This window comes from Cervus elaphus, chromosome 1 (assembly GCF_910594005.1).
Source record: "Cervus elaphus chromosome 1, mCerEla1.1, whole genome shotgun sequence".
Taxonomy (NCBI): domain Eukaryota; kingdom Metazoa; phylum Chordata; class Mammalia; order Artiodactyla; family Cervidae; genus Cervus; species Cervus elaphus.
In genome coordinates, this window is record NC_057815.1 from 32,418,389 (window position 1) to 32,441,609 (window position 23,221).

Here is a 23,221-nt window from a genome sequence, read left to right on the forward strand (position 1 = left end):
TATTTAGAACAGTTCATTTAAAATTCTACTGTCAGTCTTTTTGAGAATTGGTCAGAATTGGTCAGAACTTGAAGTTTAAGACAATTTATAGGTTTAAGAAATAGCTTTCATGTAGTTACCTCATTTTCATCAGTTTTGAGTTTCATGGGAAAAATGTAAACTAGCTCTGGCATTTAGCTTCTAGACAAGGCAATATTTGCGAGGATAATAACAATGTGGTCCTTTCTGGCATTTCCATCAGTTCCAGATCTCAACTTTTCCCAACTCCTATCATTATCCTTAACTTCTATGGATGAAACAGACTAGGTGAGAAAAATGAAAACAAAATTAGGCCAGGAAGCAAGTATAGACCCAACAAGATACAATCCATTCATGTTGACCCCCACAATACTAAGAACTAGAATGGTATGTTTTCTGTAGTTCTATTAGGTTAGCTTCGCGGCTGCCTGTTTATTGGTCTTCCTGATTGCTGCTGCTGCTGCTAAGTCGCTTCAGTAGTGTCCGACACTGTGCGGCCCTTTAGACAGCAGCCCACCAGGCTCCCCCGTCCCTGGGATTCTCCAGGCAAAAACACAAGAGAAATCTCCAGAAGCTCTGCATGGCAAATTAAAGAGTTAGGAAAGCCAGGTTATCAGTGGGTATGACAAGCTATTTAGTCTTGATAAAATTATTGAAGGGATCATTGTGACAAGCCTTTAGAAGCTCTGCCTTCTAACTTCTAAGGCTTGGAAAATCTGGCAAAGAAGGCTGTGAGCCTCAAGGTGTCGGATCTAACATGATAGTACTTTAGGGACTTGACAAAGGCTATCGCTTGTGACTAAAATGTCTCACATGGAAAAAAGTTTTCTATCCTGCAAATAAAGAAAACTTTTACATGGATGGTTCTGTAAAAATGGGGAAAAGCAGAAACAAATCAACAAGAAAAACAAAACAGTTGCTGAAAGAGCTGCATTAAGGATGTCAATCTCATGAAGGGATGTCTGCTTATCTCCACCCCACAGATGTGTTCCCTTCCTAAGCAGAAATTCTGTGGCTAAGCCACCCTCTGTACCATCCTAGAAACCATTTCAAATGAATTCCTTTGCCAATGGTCCACATAGTCAAAGCTATGGTTTTTCCAGTACTCATATACGGATGTGAGAGTTGGACTCAGAAGGCTGAGTGCTAAAGAACTGATGCTTTCAAATTGTGGTGCTGGAGAAGACTCTTGAAGGCTCCTTGGACTGCAAGAAGATCAAACCAGTCAATCCTAAAGGAAATCATCCCTGAATATTCACTGGAAGGACTGAAGCTGAAGCTGAAGCTCCAATACTTTGGTCACCTGATGTGAAGAACTGACTCATTGGAAAAGACCCTGATGCTAGGAAAGATTGAGGGCAAGAGGGGAAGTGGGTGACAGAGGATGAGATGGTTGGATAGAATCACTGATTCAATGGACATGAGTTTGGGCAAGCTCCAGGAGATAGTGAAGGACAGAGAAGTCTGACGTGCTACAGTCCATGTGGTCGCAAAGAGCTGGATACGACTGAACAACAACAATGTTCTTTGGCTTACTAGAGATTCACCTCTTAACAATAAGCACTTCAAATATGTGCCTCCCTTCTCCACTATGGATAAAACAGGATGTCCTTATGGAAATCCCCTGATCTTTGTTCAAGACAAAAAAAAAACAAACCCAAACTCTAAATCTTCTAAAGGTTGATGAGTCAAACAGGATAATAACACTTACTCCATTGTTATCATCCCTACATTTTATTTAACAATCGAATATGGAGTATGGACTGGAAGATGCAGTATAGAGATTTGCTGTTGTGCTGGGATTGGAAAGGTGAAAGAAAGTTAGGGGGGATGTAGAGCAGACAGCCAAAACTGGATCGTGAATTAAGAGATTAATTTGGGGCTGAGTGGCAGAAGACCAAGCATATATACAGAGGAAGAAAACACTAAACAAGAATTCATTGCTCTAGGATTCAGGATGTCTATACATGGGGTGGGGGGTGGGGGAGTGAATTTGGATTGTTTCACAGCAGCTATTGCCCAGACTAGATTTTTTTAGTATCTGTCCTTTCCATAGACATACATATTTACATTATAAACTTTTGGTGAAAAGGTTATACATGTCACTGAAAAAGGCTCACAGTTCTGACTCTTTGTCATTTTCATCCAAGTAGTATTCGTCATCCGTGGTCGTGTCTGTGTCACAATCCGAGTCTACTGGATCCTCTTCGTAGATATTAAGTGGTGCGCTTAGAGATAAGCCATCCTCTGGCCTCTGGTTACTAGGAGAATTTGAAGTCGATGACTCTGTCGGGTTAGCAGGGTTAATTACATCATCTTTCAGGAAGCCAGGGTTCTTAAGAAAACTTGGTTTCCATAATCTCCCTTGTGTGAGTGACCTCTTTACATTCTCCAAGAAAGCCAGCTGCTGTTCTTTCCCAAAAATCCCATAGTCAATAGGCCTGGATATAGATGTTGCAGACCTAGGACCCATTTTTGTCCTGCTGTTGTTCAGAGCCCAACTTTCATTTTCACCACAGGAGGGAAGTTCAGAAAAAGATTTAAATCTTCGACTGTACCTGCTGTTGTTAGAGAATTCATTCCCAAGGGTCAGTCGACTCAGGACATCATCAATAGAAGTGCTTTCAGAAAAATGGCGCTCTCTGACTTTTGGAGGATGACTTATTCGTAGTATATCACCATGTACATTGATGCTTTTTAAGCTCTCTGAACGATAGGGGTGTGGCTGACGTTCACACTCCAGAGATGAAGCACTGCTTTGTCCTTGCTGACAACTGGTGAGTGGGACGCACACTGTAGGTTTCTCCACAGGCTCCAGTTGAAAAGGGGGTTTCAACTTCCTCTGATGGTCAGGGAAGTCTGCTTCCCTGAGGCTGATCAACGTAGGTTGGGCCAGGGCTCCTGATTCTCTTTCCAAAATCGGAGCTACTGTTACATCCTCAGAATTCTCACACTTTGGTTGTGATTCTGAGATATTTTTAAACTCGTTCTGATGTGGTTGCGAAATGTTGTTGGACTTCTGATTGCTTAAGGGTGTACAAGCTTCTCTATTGGATATTGCAGTAAGCTGGAGAGGGTTCTCGGATTTCTCCACATTTGTGCCATCATTACTTAACCTGCTTTCATCTGTGGTTCCTGTGGACTTTAAAGGAGGCTCAAGGGACAGTGGGTTGCACTCTGGTGTGCCAAGGGACAAGCTGCTAAAGCCAGAACTGTTCCCACTTTGGGGAAAGATAGTAGCTACATGTCTTCTAGGGTATAAATCTTTAGCTGGAAATTTTCTGCTGGCTTTGGACATAACTGCCGATCCGTGTTTAACTGGAGATCTGCTTTTCCCTTTTTCTAGGTCAGCCAAGCTTTTTTTACTGTTATTACTTCCTTTAGGAAGTGAACGTTGATTCCATGCCAACTTCTGCATTTCATCTTTAGCCTTGCTCTGTGTTGTATTTACCTCCTGTCTTCTTTCAAGTAGTTCTCTGGGTTCAGACTGTGAACTGTCTAAATCTTGTTCACTTGAACAAGTCTCATCAAGCTGTAGTTTACTCAAGGCTGGAGTAAGAGCAAAGACTTGGCTTTCTGAGTCAGAAAGCAGTTTCTCAGAGTTTTGGGGGAAATCTCTAATTTCCCCTCTGACTTCCCTAGGCTGAAATCCATTGGAGCTCTCCTCTGTAACTATGCCTGTGATATCTTTTTGAAGACTTCCAGTAGCTGTAATGGCTGTATCACTACCTGTATGCTCCCCAGAACTTCTTATGATGGAGTTTTCAACATTCTCTTCTGAATGGGCTGGGAAGTTAGAAAAACCACTGTCATCTGATTTAATGGAGTGCAGACAATTTTCAGATTTCTCTCTTGTAACTTTTTTTTCCTGAAGCATTGGTGAAGTAAACACAGTTTCACTTTGCAATTTTTTCTCATTCTCTTTCCTGCTTTGTGAATCAGGTGGAGGTGTTTTAGCTAAGTTGTATGGGGAAATTTCTCCAGTTTTAGGTTCTCGTTTATGAAGAGAAACATCTGCTTCAATAGAAGCCATTTCCTGTAATGTAGATTCTGAGGACTCAACACTTGGTAATTGTAAAACAGTCATATTTTCAGTGATGTGAGAAGGATGACTGGTCTCCTGAGCAGAGGTATCTTTAGACAAAGGTGTTCCTGACTGGCCTTGTGCAGGATAATTCAGTTGGTCTTTTTCTAAAGCATTAGATGTTTTAGTCCCCACTTTAGTTGATTCTGTAAGTGAATCGATGTCTTGTGTATACTTTTGAAGAAGGTCACAGAATTTTTTGCTGTGCTTCCTTGGTAGAGTATAATATATTGAAACCACCTCAAGACACTTCACATTATCTTCATCACCAGAAACAGAAAACATACTCGTAGTCTTAAATTTATGTAAAGTTTTCCCAGTTTCTTGTTCTGACATATCTGAAGAAAAAGGTAAAGGGTGTTCATTTGGATGGGAAAATATGCCTGTCTTGGAGGCAGAAATTTTACCATTCTTTTCAGTACATTCTTGTACGTATTCCTCCTGGTGGTGTTTCTTGCTTAAAGAACATTCACAAACAGATGAGTCACTTCCCAGAGGGTTAATGAGTCTCTCCCAAGGCCTCAGTGTTATAGTAGAAGCATCTGTATCGGAAATCAGGCATTTTTCTCTTTCATCTCTTCCAGTTGAGGCATAAAGCACTTCTGAAGGACATGACACAGCCCTCTTGATGAGGACTGGAAGTGGCCCCTTTCTAACAGAAGCAGATCCAATTTTTGTCTTATTTGTCATCCCTTCTGTGGCTTCAAGTGCTACTGAGACTGAGTCTGAAACGACTTTGGAACATTCACTCTCTGATTCACAAGAACTGGGACTGGATTTTTTTGATGTGTACTTTCCTATTGGATCTTCCACATCATTTTTGATCGGTAATGCAACTGGCTCATTCCTAAACAAAGAAGGCATCATCGTACTTTCAGGCTTCCTGTTACCGATGAGAAAAACGGCTGATTTTCTCGGTAAAGTACAATAAATCTCATGACGCTCAGGAGACCTGGAATTGCCTTGAGTTCCCTCAGTGAGAGTGCTGCTTTCACTTGTAGGCACTGATCTACTTTCTGTTTTGCTTAATGTTTCGACGTAGGATATGCGTTGTCTTATTTTTCCTTTTCCCTTTCCACCCCTGAAAAGAGGTTGTGACGGGCATTTGACAACACTAACCTCTTCATTATGTACAGGTGCACTATTATCATTACTCGTTTGGTTTTCTAAGTGGCTTAGGGAAAACTGACTATTTTGGTTCTTGTAATCATTGTCTTCTCTTTCTCCCAGAGATGGATCTTTGTTTGAAGGACATTTCCAGAACACTGTGGTAGAAGGAATTACCAGAGCATCAAGGGAAGAATCATTTGATGGTGAGGAATCTGGTAGTGCCGCTAAAGACAGATCTAAAGAATTATGGAGCATGTTTTGATCAGCATCTGACTTGCTGCAGTTGCTAGAATAAGTCATGATACATTGTTCTCCCTTGGTATCTAAAGGAGCAGGCTTTTCTGGAGACTGTGGGTATTGATTACCAGCATGTTCAGAACTCCCATGGTTATTTTTAACAATGCTTGAAATATCTTCATTACTTACTATTAACTCCTGGTGACAAACTTGATTTGGGCTGAGAAAAAGTGATGTTGTTCTGCTTTCCTGAATGAAAGGAAGGGAAGTTGCTGAGTCAAGTTTTCTGTTCCCAGTATAACTCTTACCTTTTTTCAGTTCATTGGCTTTATGAATTTTGGAGGTATCTCTCCTGGAAATGACTCCAGGCAACCTTTTTGAACTTACTGTGGTAGATGCATTAAAAACAAATCTGTTGCTCTTGTCTGAGTCCTGGGAAAGGGGATTTTGAATATCAGGTAAAGGGTTAGAAATTACTGTCTGTGAAACAAGTTGGGGTATTTCACCTGTCATGTTTGTCTGGTCTATCTTGTTTATTTTTTTGTCTTTTTCAAAAACAGATGCCTTCAAGTCTTTCTCATTATTTACTTCTGTGACCAAGACGGCTTGGCTTTCAGTCGGAGGCGGAGAATCAACTGAAACATTGTTGGTCACAGTGACTTCTGTATAGTTTCTGATTGGAAGAGAGGCCAGCTTAACTTTCTGCAAAGTGACTGTGGGAATCTGAAAGTTAGGACTCTGAGGATTCCCTCTGTCATCAGGAATGTGCGGGAAGGTACTTTTGAATGGGGATGCTAGAGTTTGAGCAATTCCAAATGAGTAAGGTTCTCTGTTTACATGTACTTCCATAGGAGAACATTCTAACCCACCAGATTTCATGTGATAGCTTGCACCAGTCATGGAACAAACATTGGCTGGGCTGAAATGAGTAGACTGGTTCCCATTACCTTGTGACACCTCCATGCTCTCCAGTGTGGATGTCTGAGAATCAAGCTGCCAGGGGTGTGGTATCTGTTGGTTTCTGGAAATATTTGTTCTGTAACCAGGAGAAAATGACCCCCAGTGATGAGAAGGAACACTATGGCCATGACCAGCTAGTGCACTGTTAACTTCAGTGGAGATCATTTCAAAGTCTCTGTCAGAAGAAGTAAATGGTTTCCTGCTTTGATGAAAGTCAGAAGAATGTTCTTCCTGTTGGCCCCAAAAAGGATTTTGTCCAAATCTCTGTCCCCTGCTCCGTCCAAAGGTATTGGTAAAGAAAGACCTAGTAAATGGGTTATCTTCATGGTAGAATGGCATATTTTCTGAGTTCTCAAATGGGTCAGGATTCATTGCATTATCTATGGGAACATTTAAACCAACACTTTGGTAAACACTCTGTGAATGGTAAAATTCATATCTCCTATTCTCCTGGAAACACCTGGGATACACATATTGGTCAGCAGGGTCAATTTCCATTGGTGATGGTGCCTCCAGGAACTCTTCCTGGTTCTGCCTATCTCTAGAAGAATCTGATCTATTCCATATGATAGATGATAAAGGAGTTCTCTTTGGGCTCTGTTGGTGGCTTGGTGATATAAACCCAGTCTTATTCCGAGTTGTGGCTGGAAAATATAAGCTTCTTGCTTTGAAATACCCTGTAGCTGATGAGGCTGATTGTTGCCTGCTGTCAAAACACAGAGAAGTACTACCAAAAGTGTTCTTTTGCACATAATCTTCTTTTAAAACTCTGGGTTCCCTTGTCCTATACATATCATAGATTGTCCTTGTTCTAGGAGAAAAGGTTTTAAAACCTTCTCTAGGGGTTCCTGGTCTTAAGACATCATAGATAGACATATTAGAAGTTTCATGATAGCGATTTTTGTGCCTTCCTGTGATATGATTGTATTTGCTCCCACTGGAGTAAAAACGACTGAACTGTGTCCTTGATCCAATGTTGAGAGGTGTTCTGGTATTCACTGAGCTTGGAGATTGTTCCTGAGCCAGTTTGCTATCCAAATCATCTAAAACTAAAAGGAGAATATATGTCACTTTTTTGTAAAAGATTTTATAGTCTAATAATATTTTGAATTGTTGAAGGCCCTTCTTGAAGAAGCATAATCACTTATAATTTTTAGATCATATCATCATAAACGTTACGACATTAACTGATTATGTCTTTAAGATAGTTTGACTCTTACAAGGCTGCAATGGAAGTTTCTTTTTCATACTTTTTCAAAGTTAACCTTCCATAATGACTTCAAAACATAAAGCTACATTTTTTTTCACCAAAAACGATTGTAATCATGATTTCTTTTAATGCAACTTTTGTGTCACTAGGTAGCTATAATGTTTCCAACTGTGTTTACCTCAGGGGATTGTAAAAGAAATGAAAGTCTATAAATAATATGAGTTGTACTTAGCTGTACATTACTGCCAAAAGTTTGGCACCCAATTTATAAACATACTTAATTGGATGAATTTAAGCAATATGTAAAAATTTAAGTTGTATGAAATACTATCAAATGATATCCTAATGGTAGATTGCTTCCCCTGAAAAAAATATGACCCAATAGATATTTATATGTGTCGGTCGGTACAGTTCTAAGCACTAAAGAGATTAACTCATTAAATCCTCACATAATCTTGAAAGTTTAGTAGTTACTATTCTCATTTTATAAATGAGGAAACTGAGGAATGAAGAAATTAAGTAAGTTCCCCAGCCTATACAGCTAGTAAGCGAATCCAGGCAGCCTGTCTCCTGAGTCCATACATGCAATCACTGTGCCACAAAAGTTCACTTTTCATTTTTTCTTTTAATGAACTAAAGATGATTTCACTATGAGCTCATTATGTTACACGGATGTGAAGTTGCTGTTGTCAGACAATGTTTACTTTTCTCTCAGTAGCAAGGTCAGAGAGCGGTATGTAAGTCAGGCCCCAGTGACCTCCCTGTAATTCCAAGGACCTAGGCCAACCCAAGACCCAGGGCTCGTATTTACTAGGACCACTGTCTCTGTGACCTCAGATAAGTCACAGGGTATTTTCACCAGGTTGGTACTTCCTTGAATTGTTCATTGAATCATATTTGACATCTTTTCCTCAATAAAAACCTGGTAGAATTTAAACAGAATCAAAATTTCTTGAAGTTTTAAGACCCCCTAAGACCTATCTTATGTATTTCATCATATTCATGTTACAATAAATGAGTAGATGTGTATAAATGTTCATTAAAAAATAAAATCTGCCGTGAGAAATAAGCTATGGAAGTTATTTAAACTGTTGAAGAAGTTATTTGTTTACAGAATCTTTCCTTCTGACTTACATAAAATGTTTCACTCTTCGTTGTCATTAAAAATTGTAATTTTAACTTTTCAATGACAGAGAAAATGAGGTGTATCAGTATCTGAGTGAATGTAAGTGAGATGTACTTATAATATGCCAATTATTTTAGGACAGGTATTGAAGAAGTTTTTGGTATCCACTTGGATTTTCTCTACCCTATTTCATATGTTAATCGGTACTGTTAAGTTTGCATAGGCAGCAAAAGAACTAGTCCTGAGCATTAAATATCTGTAACTAAGGAGTTCTTTAGGGAATCATCCTGTTAATGCTTTAATGAAAAAAAATTAGTTTTCCCCTTTCCCTAAATAACTTACTCACTACACCCACAGATAAAATAAGTAATGTCAAAATATAAGGCAGGGCAAAAGGAAAAAAAAAAACCTTCATAAATCTGTCTTTTAAACAAATTATAATGAAATCTCTGATTTCTGTTTCCTCTTTCAACTTGTTTGTAGTATTTTTTCCTCATTAAAGTCTTTTGCTGACTACAAAAATATGTTGTTATAATAGAAAATACAGGAAAGTGTAACAAAAGAGGTAAAATCACCTAGAGTCCTTCTTTCTAGAGATAACCACTCTTAACACTTGAATCCCAATACTGCTATTTGACTCACAACTCTGAAGTGAAAAAGTCTGCTATTCTTCTTCTCCTTTTTATTTTCAGAGCAGTCATTTTTTTCCTTCACTTCATGAAAAATAGCCGTCCTCTACTAGCAAAACCTTTGTTTTGGAACAGAAATTTTCCTCTGGGTCTCTTTTCACTGAAGCAAGTTCTCTGTCAGGAACCATTTTACTGAAAGGAGTGCCTAGACTGAACACCCAGCTGCAGGTCTCTCAGTGACCACACCACTTGTCCTAACTATAGGGCTGAGGTGATGTCATTGCCTTTGCAAACTGAATTTAGGTCCTCAAGGTGAAGCTGGTGAATGATTTCAGATTTCACGTTTCATACGGCCAGGTTTAGTTTAATACAAAATAAACTATGTCAAGGTGAGTGATGCTTACATAATAAGATCCATATAGTACTTTTGAAATCTGTTTTAGTCTTTATTGTTATCTATTGTACAAGGTTAATAGTTTAACAGCAATTAGATTTCATCACTGTGCATTTAGGCCCTAATCAGGAACAATAAAAATCTATTAAGGATAGTAAACTTTATAAATATATGTCTAAAGATATATCCTTTTATCCTTTTACTTGAGTTTATATATTAACCATTATTACCATTCCACAGATTTATCAGGCCTTGATCCAAGAATATTTACTTACATTATATTTAAATATAAGATTTTTTAAAGATTTCTGTTAATAGCATGTACCCACATCCTCTTCAGGTGAGGATAACAAGAGGACTTCAAAAATAAAGTACAAGGGCTTGAGCATTTTATTATAAACTGTAATCATTACTTGCTTTCCTCTAGTACCGGGAATTCCAAAGGAAATGCAATGCAGAGACTTACCTTGGAAGAACTCATCCTCCAGCAGTGAACCATCCCACGGAGGGACAGGACTTCCCTCCCTCATGCTTGCTGGCTTGGGGACAGTTGTACTGTCAGTGGCTTGGCTTTCCAGAGGTGAACTGTATATTTTTGACTGCTAATTTTAAAATAGAAAATGTAATATTATTTTTGGACCTTCTTTAGCCAACATGTTCCCACAAAAACGTCCCAAGCTTAAAAGTCCTAATCTAAGGACAGCAAGTCAATTTTCCTACCATTTATTTATCTAGTTGTAATGTTTTGTTGTGTTTGCAGTTTGCAAGTGATCACAAACTTCCCCATGCTTACATTAATTCCATTTTGTATAAGTTTTCAGGCAAGATATCTAGGCTGTCTCTGCAAAACATGCCTACAAATTTACACAGTACTACAGAAATCTTAAGAGCTTCTTGGGAAATGGAAAGAAATTGACTTCTCTTGAGTGGGGAATGTTGTTAGTCTGGCCCAGTGGCTGTAATTTTAGGTTTCTTAACATTGTATCTATTTTCTATCAAGAGGCAGTTAGCTGAAACTTGTAGTGGATCATAAGATTTGTGAACTTGATGAATTTAGAAATTAAAAAAATTTTTTTTTTTAATTTTTAAATTAAAAAAATTTTTAATTAAAAAATTTTTTTTTAATTCTAAAATTTAAAAAATTTTCCATCCACAGAAATCATGTAGAACGGTAGAACCTCCCAGACACACATAAGGAACTGATTAATAGTTCTGAAAAAAAATGCTGAAAAGCATGACCTTGTATATATATTTTAAATCTTTGCTAGTTTTATAGGATTTAGGAGAATGATGTAGAGATGGAGAGCTGTTTACCTTCTTTACTAGCAAATTTTATCTTGATTTCATTAAATCTATCACTGCTCTTTTAAGTTTTAATTTGTCTTTATAACCCTGGGGAATTATCCACTCCCACCCCTTCACTTCCTTTTGCCAAAATTCTATTTGCGTTTCCTCTGTCAAACTGGCTCTGCTACTCCTTTCACTTTAACTCATCCTGCATGGTATCCTCCACAAGGCCATTTCCCTTTCCAATTGCTTTATTTTCAGTTCATTTTCTTTTCTTTCTTTTTTTGTTTTTTTGCCACTTTATTTATTTAATTGAAGGATAATTGCTTTACAGAAATTTTTGGTGTTCTGTCATATATCAATAAGAATCAGCCATAGGTACATCTATGTCCTCTCGCTCCCGAACCTCCCTTCCCTCCCACCCTTCTAGACCGTCACACAGCCCCTGATTGAGTTCCCTGAGTCATATAGCAAATTCCCATTGGCTATTTATTTTACGTATGGTATTGTAAGTTTCCATGTTATTTTCTCCATACATCTCACCCTCTCCCTCCTCCCGTCCCCCTGTGTCCACAGGTCTGTTCTTTATGTCTGTTTTGCCATTGCTGCCCTGCACATACATTCATCAGTACCATCTTTCTAGATTCCATATATATGCATCAGTACCTGATACTTATTTCTCCTTCTGACTTACTTCACTCTGTATAATAGGCTCTATTCATTCACTTCATTAGAACTGACTCCAATGTGTTCCTTTTTATGGCTGAGTAGTATTCCATTGTAGATATGAACCACAGCTTCTTTATCCATTCATCTGTCGATGGACATCTAGGTTGCTTCCATGTTTTAGCTATTGTAGATAGTGCTGCAGTGAACACTGGGGTTCATGTGTCATTTTCAATTTTGGTTTCCCCAGGGTATATGTCTAGTAGTGGGATTGCTGGGTCATAAGGAATCTCCATACTGTCTTCCATAGTGACTGTATCAATTTACACTCCTACCAGCAATGCAAGAGGGTTCCCTTTTCTCCTCAGTTTCTCCAGCATTGATTGTTTGTAGACTTTTTGATGATGGCCATTCTGACTGGTGTGAGGTGGTATCTCATTGTAATTTTGATTTGCAATTCTCTAATAATGAGTGATATTGAGCATCTTTTCATGTGTTAGCCATCTGTATGTCTTTGGAGAAATGTCTGTTTAGATCTTTTTCCCACTTTTGATTGGGTTGTTTATTTTTCTGGTATTGAGTTGTATGAGCTGCTTGTATATTTTGGAAATTAATTCTTTGTCAGTTGTTTCCTTTGCTATTATTTTCTTCCATTCTGAGGGTTGTCTTTTCACCTTGTTTGTAGTTTCCTTTGCTGTGAAAAAGCTTTTAAGTTTAATTAGGTCCCACTTGTTTATTTTTGTTTTTATTTCCATAACTCTAGCAGGTGGGTCATAGAAGATCTAGCTTTGATTTACATCATTGAGTGTTCTGCCTATGTTTCCCTCTAGCATTTTTATAGTTTCTGGTCTTATATTTAGGTCTTTAATCCATTTTGAGTTTATATTTGTGTGTGGTGTTAAGAAGTGTTCTAATTTCAATCTTTTGCATCTAGCTGTCTAGTTTTCCCAGCACCATTTATTGAAGAGGCTGTCTTTCCCCATTGTATATTCTTGCCTCCTTTGTTAAAAATAAGGTACCCATAGGTGCCTGGGTTTATCTCTGGGCTCTCTATCTTGTTCCATTGGTCTATATTTCTCTTTTTGTGCCAGTATCATACTGTCTTAACAGTAGCTTTGTAATATAGTCTGAGATCAGGAAAGTTGATTCCTCCAGCTCCATTCTTCTTTCTCAAGACTGCTTTGGCTATTTGCAGTCTTTTGTGTTTCCATATGAATTGTGAAATTTTTGTTGTAGTTCTGTGAAAAATGTCATTGGTAATTTGATAGGGATTGCATTGAATCTGTAGACTGCATTTGGTAGTATATTCATTTTCACAGTATTGATTCTTCCTGCCAGGAACATGGTCTATCTCGCCATCTGTTTATGTCATCTTTGATTTCAGTTCACTTTCTACCCAGTCCCTGCCTCTTGAATCCCTCTTTTCCCCAATTTTTCTCTTCTTATTTGATATTCACTATCACATTTCGTCTCATCTTGAATGCTTAAGACCAAATCTCTAATCTTTCCAAAGCTCCAGCTTTTTAATTTCTCCATCACAGGTCTGTCCAAATCTAAAGCCTAAATTCTCTTAATCCTTGCATTCCCCATAATCTAGTATAATATTTTGATACTTGTCTGCTTTCTTTCTCAAGATCTAGGTCAGTTACTCCTTATCGAAGAAGTCCTGCCTGAATTTCATTGACTTGCCCATTAAATTATGGGCAAGCCATAATTTAATATATACAAAGGAGATTTATTAATAAGAAAGAAACAATCCAATGATATTTTATTGGCTATTGGATGTAATTTAACACATTTATATTAAATTCAGAAGTAAACAAATATTAGAAGCACATTATAACTATAACTATATATATATGTATAAAACATATATATATATATATATATAACTATATATAGCACATATAACTATAACAACTATAACTATAGGGAAATACCAATTGGAGATAATAAAACCAGAAACTAATCAACTGAGAAATCAGATCAATTACAGTTACACTTTTCTTTCTACAGTGCACCAAGGTGTTCTCTCTTGTGCCCTACCTACTGTCTTTTTTCTTTTTAAAGATGTATTTATTTGGCTGCCTTGGGTCTTAGTTGCAGCACATGGTTTCCTCATTGCATCACACGGGAGCCTTCATTGAGCTGCATGGACTCTCTAGTTGGGTTTGTGGGCTCCAGAGTTCTCAGGTTCAAGAGTTGCAATGCCTGGGCTTGATTGTATCCCAGTATGCAGGATTTTAGTTCTGCAACCAGGGATTGAACCTGAGTTCCTGTCATTGCAAGGCAGATTCTTAACCACTGGACCACCAGGGAAGTCCCATCCAAATCTTTATTTGTGCTAACAACATCAAGCAAAGAAATTTTAAGTCCTGCAGTTTTGGTAATTGTTACAGAGTAGATATATTTTATGAAGAGACAGTAAGCAATACTGTCTCCCAGTCATTTTAACATTCAAATGAACTTCAGATTTCCTTTAAGTAGACCAGAGCACATTCCTTCTGGCCTCCTGGATAACATTCTTTAATAATGAATTTATAATGAAATGAAAAGTACATGAACTGAACAGTCAGGTGAAGAGACAAACTTCTTTAGCTGGTAAGTATTTCTACCACCTATAGACCGTGAATATAACCTCTTTCGGTTAGATTTCTGCCCAGATCTACTTCAAGGTCAACCCTATTCACCCAAGATACTAAAGATGTTTCCCACACAGTTCAGTTCAGTTCAGTCACTCAGTCATCTTTGACTCTTTGTGATCCCATGGACTGCAGCACACCAGGCTTTCCTGTCCATCACCAACTCCTGGAGCTTGCTCAAACTCGTCTGTCGAGTCAGTGATGCCATCCAACCATCTCATCCTCTGCTGTCCTTTTCTCTTCCTGCCTTCAATCTTTCCCAGCATCAGGGTGTTTGCCAATGAGTCAGTTCTTCACATCAGATGGCCAAAGTATTGGAGTTTCAGCTTCAGCATCAGTCCTTCCAATAAGTATTCAGGATTGATTTCCTTTACGGTTGACTGGTTTGATCTCCTTGCAGTCCAAGGGACTCTCAAGAGTCTTCTCCAGCACCACAATTTGAAAGCATCAGTTCTTTGGCACTCAGCCTTCTTTATGGTCCAACTCCCACATCTGTATATGACTACTGGAAAAACCATAGCTTTGACTAGATGGACCTTCATCAGCAAAGTAATGTCTCTGTTTTTTAATATGCTACCTAGGTTGGTCATAACTTTTCTTCCAAGGAGCAAGCATCTTTTAATTTCATGGCTGCAGTCACCATCTGCAGTGATTCTGGAGCCCAAGAAAATAGTCTGTCACTGCTTCTATTGTTTCCCCATCTATTTGTCATGAAGTGATGGTACCAGATGCCATGACCTTCGTTTTTTGAATACTGAGTTTTAAGCCAGCTTTTTCACTGTTCTCTTTCACTTTCATCAAGAGGCTCTTCAGTTCCTCTTCGCTTTCTGCCATAAGGGTGGTGTCATCTGCGTATCTGAGGTTATTGATATTTCTCCCAGAAATCTTGATTCCAGCTTGTGATTTATCCAGCCAGGCATTTTGCATGATGTACTTTGCATATAAGTTAAATAAGGAGGGTGACAATATATAGCCTTGACGTACTCCTTTCCCAATTTGGAACTAGTGGGTTGTTCCATATCCGGCTTTTACTGTTGTTTCTTGACCTTCATACAGATTTCTCAGGAGGCAGGTCAGGTGGTCTTGTATTCCCATCTATTTCAGAATTTTCCACAGTTTGTTGTTATCCACACAAAGGTTTTAGCATAGTCAATGAAGCAAAAGTAGATGTTTTTCTGGAATTCTCTTATGCTTTCTATGATCCAACAGATGCTGGCAATTTGATCTCTGATTCCTCTGCCTTTTCTAAATCCAGCTTGAACATCTGGAAGTTCTTGGTTCACGTACTTGAACATGAAGTTGAAGCCTAGCTTGGAGAATTTTCAGCATTACTTTGCTAGCGTGTGAAATGAGTGAAATTGTGCAGTAGTTTGAACATTGCCTTTCTTTGGGATTGGAATGTAAACTGACCTTTTCCAGTCCTGTGGCCACTGTTGAGTTTTCCAAATTTACTGGCATATTGAGTGCAGCACTTTAATAGCATCATCTTTTAGGATTTGAAATAGTTCAGCTGGAATTCCATCGCCACCACTAACTTTGTTCCTAGTGATGATTCCTATGGCCCACTTGACTTCACATTCCAGGATGTCTGGCTCTAGGTGAGTGATCACACTATTGTGGTTATTATATGGTGAAGAAAGGTAAATCCTCTGGGGCTCACAGCACACAATGGTCTTTAATCAGGGATGTCTTGGACTCTAAATTTTCCTCCAAAGAATGTTTCATGCCATAGAGTTATCATAAATGATGAAGCCTATTTACCATACCTGGCCTAGAGGATGAGGCCTCCAAGTAGCAAAACATCTCAAAGTAGCAAAACAGTGTCAAAATTCTTTTCCAAATTTTGATTTAAGCTTTTTCACCCCAATTATTTTTTTTTTTTCACCCCAATTATTTTTAACCCCCATGTTCCAAACTCTCTACATACAGTTCTACAAAATGTCAAGCACTTTTCAGTTTCTCATGATTTTATTGTTCTTTAAAAAAAAACAAAAGTACACTTTTGAGGACTCTGTGTCTCTGCTCCTGATCTTTGCTCTCTCTTCTCTTCTCCTGAAAATATCCTTCAGAGTGTAGTTCCTATATCACTCTCTCTGTGAGTCCTTCTCCAATTCTCACAGGAAGAATTAATTACCATAGTATTTTTAATGCACCTCTGATATTATGCATATTATTTCATATCAAAGTTGTTTACATTCTTTCTACTTTTACTTTATCACTAGATTTCTACCCTTCCTCCCTGAATCACACTTTTTAATTTCTACTCTGATCTAGGAAACCAGGGATTCACAGACATATAAATAGTGACCCTGGAAGTGGCCCACTTTCTAAAATCTAAAATAACTAAGAAAGCTTACTATTCTCCTTTGTATCCTGAGCACTTAACACATCAGCATATAAGAGATTGATTCATATTTAGTAAACTGAATTCAAAGACTATCCTTCCCACAGTAATATTTCCTACTTTTGAATTCCTCCAATACATTTTGTACTACTTTTATCTGAACAAAATCATTTATTTAGTTTTCAATATATTTTAAAAATATTTTCTCTTATTTGATCTTTAGAACAAACTTTATGAAATCGGTAGGGATTATCATTCCCACTTTGCAGATGAAGAAACCGAGTCTCAGTTAAGTACCTTACTCAAGCCACAGGAATAACAAAAGGTGATGCTGACTACTGACACTCATATGGCCTGATTTCTAATTCTAGTTTCTTCACTACTTTGCTTTGTATTGTTACTTTACAAATGTAGATATCTTCAGTTAGGTGGTAAACTCTCTGAAGACAAGAACCTTGCTTTAAACATTCCATGCTGTCTGTGCACAGTTATGGACTGATTTTTCCTATACCAAGGTAGAAAATTATATATATATAAGATTTTTAGTGAAGATTATTACAGAAATTGAGATGCTGAATATTTAAAATATTAGGACTCAGTACAGCATGTCTGAGGTAGGAAAGCATAATGGTTAAGCATGTGAATTTTACACAAGTCCAAATCCTGACATGAGACAAACGAATCTCTGTCATAGCATAACCTCAAAAGCAGTACAACCTTGGGCAAATTGCTTAATCTTTCCGTCCTGTGCCTTATTTTCTTTCTTGGGATAATGAGAAAAAAAGAGAATATAGCAACAACAATACCCCTCATATAATAATGTTGCTGTGAGAATTAAATGAATTAATACTTGTAAAACACTTTAGAATGGTGCGTGTGTGCATATTCAGTCATGTCCGACTCTTGTGACCCCATGGATTGCAGCCCGCCAGGCTTCTCTGTCCATGCGATTTTCCAGGCAAGAATACTGGAGTGGGTTACCATTTCCTTTTTCAGGGGATCATCCCAACCCAGCGATCAAATCTGTGTCTCCCTTAGCTTCTGCACTGGCAGGCAAATTTTTTACAACTGAGCCACCTGGGAAGCCCAGAATGGTACTTAGCACTTAATATTAATAATTCCTTATCGTTAGCCATTTAATTAGTCTTCTGTGGTTAGAGAGGATTTTCTGGTGGACTTTGGCTGGTGCTCTCAGCCTAATGAGTTAGAAAAGTATCCTCAAAGATTAGAGGCCAGAGACTCAAAATGCTGGCTTTAGGGTTTGTTAACAATCTTAAACATGAAAAAAAAAAAAAAAAAATCTTAAACATGGTACATAGAACATGCTGAGCAAAATGAGGCTGTTTTTCCAACCTCGATTCACTAACGTTTGCAAAACTGACATGAGACAAATGAATCCCTGTCACAGAGTAACCTCAGATTATCTGACTACTTCTAGGGCAACCAAACCTGTAGAACAGCTGTTGAAACTGATGCTTAAGGTCACGGATGTTACCAAATGCCTTGGTAAAGTCAACAAATTGATTTTTCAAGGTGTTCTTGAATTTACTCTGCATCTGCTTTTCTGCAAGGTCAAATCCAGCATTGCACCTTGTGGCTTAAAACCACACATTCATTTCTTCTTTCAGTTTTGGAGTACTCACATTGTGCCAGGAAGTGGGGACACACAGGTGAGCAGGCATAGTCCCAGCCTCAGGGAGCTCACACCAGCCTAGTGTGGACAGTACCACACTGGAGGTGTGTTTCTAGGGGTACACAGTGGGCCTATCACCTAACAGCAGACCCAGCCAGAATGTGTTCAGAAATGAGGAGTGAACAAGTGGCCAGAGCCATTCGGTTTGTCTGTTCTCAGAGATGGTGAGTACTTGGATTTTGGATTCCTCACCTATAAGGAGATGTGTCTCAACTGGGGGCAATTTGCTCCTCAAGGAACACTTGGAAAATTCTGGAGGTATTTTTTATTGTCACAGTTGAGTGAAGGTGAACTATTGGCATCTAGAAAGGTAGAGGTCAGGGATTGCCACTAAACATCCTATAATACAGACAGGAGCCCCCACAACAGAATTATTCAACCCAAAATGTCACTAGTGCTGAGGTGGAGAGAACTCTGAGATAGAAGATTTCTAAGTTTCTCTTGTCAACCTAAATGAAGGCGTAAGCTGAGGCAAGATTAAAAGATGAGTTTATTTGGCAATAGAAGAATTGCAATTTGGGACATGCAAACCATAGTAAGCAACAAGCAATTGTGCTGAGGATTTGGGGCAGGCTGTATCTGAACAGGGAATAAGTTCAGTTAGAATGAGGGGAGAGTCGAGTTAGAGTCTATTAAAACAAAAAACAAATGAAGGCCAGCTTTAAAAATTTCCTAAGCAGACAAAACCAGTCCAGTCATACAAACAAAACAGTTCAGCTTGTTTTGTAAGGCCAACCTGATCCAGGCCATTTCTTCTTCATGCCTCTGGAAACCATAAGCAAAACTTCCCATGACTAATATGAGGCAATCCCTGACTAATTATCTATCATTTAAGAAAATTCTAATATTATTATCAGTTTTCTGTATATCAGGCATTTATGGCAACATGCATGAGATTTTCCATTTTATATCTCCTGGTTCCATTTTAGATTGAAATTCTTTCACACTCTAGCACTAAAAATTCTGTTTTTCTGAAACCCTTGGCTTCTTTTAAACTGGTGTAAATGTTTAAATAGCAGCTTCCTTCTCTTTGAACAGAAGATCATCCAAAAACACACTACAGCCTCCTATAAAATACTGGCATCCCCTTTGTACCATACCTGCTAGGCTGCCAACCAAGCGAGAGCAAGTTCACTATCTTAAGTCTTGGCAAGAATCCCTGTGGCATCACTGGCCAACTTCCAGCTCTTAGTAGTTTAAGGGGATAGGACTTTTATGGATAAATAATGGAGATCTACATGTTATACAAAACCCTTGTCTTCAGCAATAGTTTCATTATTTTTTCTCCCCTACATTTAAAATAGTTATTAACTGGGAGCTGCATCATTGGCTTGAGTTTCATTTATATTCCCAGTTCTTATCTTTTTAGATTGACGTGTTCTGAGCAGTGAAATCATTAAAAGCAAACAGCAATTAAGCGTGTCAAAAAGACGGTATCTACTATCCTCAGACTGGACTTTGAAATTCCAAGAACTCCACATTAGCTCTCCTGTTTTATAACTTCTAGGTGCTTGTATTTCTTTTTATGCTCCTCACCTGTTTCAGACACCACCGCTCTTAAATGGGAAAGGATGGTTAGCTCTGAGCACTTTTGTGAGGAAAAGCCAAGAGTACAGAAGCATCCTGGAATAGCGTTAGGTGCTCAGTTGTGCCCGACTCTTTGTGACCCTGTGGACTGTAAGCCTCCAGGCTCCTCTGTTCATGAAATTCTCCAGGCAAGAATACTAGCGTGGGTAGCCATTCCCTTCTCCAGGGGCTCTTCCCAACCCAGGGATCGAACCCGGGTCTCCTGCATTGCAGAAAGGTTTGTTACCATCTCAGCCACTAGGGAAGCCATCCTAGTATAGGGTTCTATTCTTTTAGAGAACAAAGCTGTATGTGTGCTAGTTCAGTCCCCTGCTCAGTTACGGGCACGTCTGCAGGTAGGGAGCAACAGGGGCTCATAAGCACACAGACAGGGCTTCGGGACTGATGAGGCTGTAGGCATTTTTGACTTCTGGTGATAGAGTTACAGAGACCTGGGTTTTCTAATCCTGACTCTACCGAATATCAGTGTGACTTTGAGCATGATCTTTAAATTCTCTGAACCTCAGTTTTTTTCATCTTTAAGTGGGCATAATAATAATACCTATGTCACAGATTGCCTCTGGGTATTAAATGAAATGATCTATGTCAAGTGCCTGGATGATAACAAGCTCTCCATGAGAGTGTAGAAGTTGGTCCTGGTGTCATGTTTGGGGCTAAAGCATATGAAAGAGAGGGATAGGGTTCAGTGTTATCGAGAAAGAAGTAGCATTACTCTGGAGAAGAAAAGAGGCTCACTTTTGTTTGTGAAACCAATCACAACTGGGAAACTTGGAGATTTGCAAGAGTTTCTTTACTTCACAAACAAAAGTGAGATATATGCACTCCTCACCAGAATTCTATCCCATGCTCTTTGAAAAAAGAGGAGAGAGAAAGGTTTAAGTGTTAGTACTAAGGGCAAAATCAATTGAAAAATGCCTCTACCTTCCTCCTGCACTCTTAGGTACCTTTAAAACTCTTTCTCTCATGTCCAAACCATATATGAGTTGCACAGAAAGACATGGGTGTGTGTAGATCAAAATGCAAGAGGGCAAAAAAAAGTAAGAAACAGAAAACAAAGCTTCTCAATCTTATAAACATGTGAACACAGAAAACTGAATTTAACTCTTTAGGTGGAGGTCCTATTTGGCCAGTCTCCTCATGTGAACTTGTTCTGTCCAGACGCATTTCGCCTATCAGTGGCTTCCGCTTTGAATACAAATGATGATCTTACCCAGAAGAGGTCTAATGCAGACCCACCTTGGTTTGCAAGTTTATTTGGAAATTTTCAAAGCTGCTCTCCACATGCTTTTGATTTTGACAGAATCAAACTGAACTCTCCCCTTTTTACACTTCCTGCCCAAATACAGCCTGCCCCTGGAGGAGAAGGGGACAACAGAAGATGAGGTGGTTGGATGGCATCACTGACTCAATGGACATTGAGTCTGAGCAAGCTCTGGGAGATGGTGAAGGACAGGGAAGCCTGGCGTGCTGCAGTCCATGGGGTTGCAGAGTCGGACACAACTGAGCAACTGAACAACAGGCCCTCAGCAGATTCGCCTGCAGCTTGCTACAGTCTAAGTGTTTCAAATTACAATTCTTCTGCTACTTCCAAATAAACTCTACCTCTACCCAACATTTTAGGGCTGTATTGGACTGACAGACAGGTGGTAAAAGATCAGAGAGAGTGGCAAGGTCTCAGGCAGAGGCTGCTGTTTGAGCATTTCAGTACCAAAGCCAAAGCCAACTGGAAACCAATCACAATGGGGAAACTTGGAGCTCTGCAGGAGAAATCTAAGCTTCTCGGGTAAATTTAAGACTGCACCAAGGAGAATTCTATCTAAATATTTAATCAACCAGGAATTACATTAATTCTGAATTCTTCAGTATAATCTTTAGTTCTTTGGTTACTTACCAAAGTGGTTCCCCTCACAGACACAGAAGGTGTGTGGCCATCACATCTGTGGAAAGAATTTGAAATAACTTCTTTGAAGAAATGCCTAACTTTTGGAAAATCAATAGCACATTTTCTATTATATCTCCATATCTTGAGATATAATCTCCATATATTTCTGATGCTCAGTAGGGAGATCTTTCACAGTGCACTGCTGAAAAATCTCTCAGAAATATTTTCCTATGCTTGCTTAGGATCAGTGCTTTACATCTCTGTCACTCAGGTAGCCAAGAAAAAATACATAATAGTGGCTTTTTACTTGAACATAGCAGGAAGACTTAATAACAGAAATTAGTTACATTTGTTGAATAATGTGTCAGGCAGTATTCCTATGCTCTATAGGCATGTAACCTCATTTAAATACATCACTCTTGTCAAGTGGATTCTGTGACAGCTCTCATTTTACAGATCAGATGATGGAGGTGCAGAAGTTAGAAGACACTGTTTAAGGTATTAGTGGCTGAACTCAGAGCTGGCCACAGGCTGACTGAATCTAGAACTCTCCTTGATCAGTATGGCACATAGACTATTCTTGCAAATGGGAAACAGATTTTCCGCTTCTGTATATTTTTATTTTAAAGAGATACTAAGTCAGAACCAGACAACAATTAATAAGCAGATTTTTTCAAAAGGCAAACCTTACAAAGATGGCTTCAGGATGCTTATTTTTATAAGTATGTCTTATTTATTATGAGATCACCTTAGAGAAGAACAATTATGCTTTGACTATTTATATGGCTTCTCTAAAATGCAGTATAAGGTGAAAAAGTTTAAAAACCTAGGTCCAGAATTGAGATAAATTTTGATTTTTTAAATCTATAATCCTATGTAAGGGTGTGCTGCCTGAATTGCAGAGTAAGAGTTAACAGACTCTAACTCTTGTATGACTCAGAGCTCTTGTATGAAGTTAAGTCCTCTCCTTCATTAAGAGCAGAGCAAGAGGCTATCAATAATTAAATAAACTCAGACTCTAGGTCAGATCAGTTAAAATTGTCAAGATGCAGTTTTCCTTCATTCAAACCCCTACCCTGTTTCATGGTTCTTGAACAACAGCATAAAACCTAGGAGGCCAAACAATTTTACATTTAAAAGATAACAACATATATTAAACATGAAATTAAAAAGATGCTTGCTCCTCAGAAGAAAAGCTATGACAAACTGAGACAACGTATTAAAAAGCAGAGATATCACTTTGCCAACAAAGGTCTGTATAGTCAAAGCTATGGTTTTTCCCGTAGTTATGTAAGAAAGTTAGAGTTGGACCATACAGAAGGCTGAGCATGGAAGAACTGATGCTTTTGAAT

General features: G+C 38.6%; 1 protein-coding gene across 5 annotated transcripts in view; it reads right to left on the minus strand.

Moving 5' to 3' along the window:
- Positions 1-1,420: 1,420 nt before the first annotated feature.
- The window catches only part of EXPH5 (exophilin 5), a 92,833-nt gene continuing 71,032 nt past the window's right edge, over positions 1,421-23,221 (minus strand). For 3 of the 5 annotated variants that reach the window (XM_043898555.1, XM_043898573.1, XM_043898583.1), the window contains 3 exons: positions 21,879-21,924; positions 10,235-10,370; positions 1,421-7,458 (listed from right to left, as the gene is read on the minus strand). In XM_043898555.1, the coding sequence (XP_043754490.1) occupies positions 2,135-7,458; positions 10,235-10,370; positions 21,879-21,924 (5,506 nt within the window). In that variant the 3' untranslated portion in view covers positions 1,421-2,134. The remainder of the gene's footprint in view (positions 7,459-10,234; positions 10,371-21,878; positions 21,925-23,221) is intronic. The other 2 variants (XM_043898565.1, XM_043898592.1) reach the window with 1 other exon arrangement.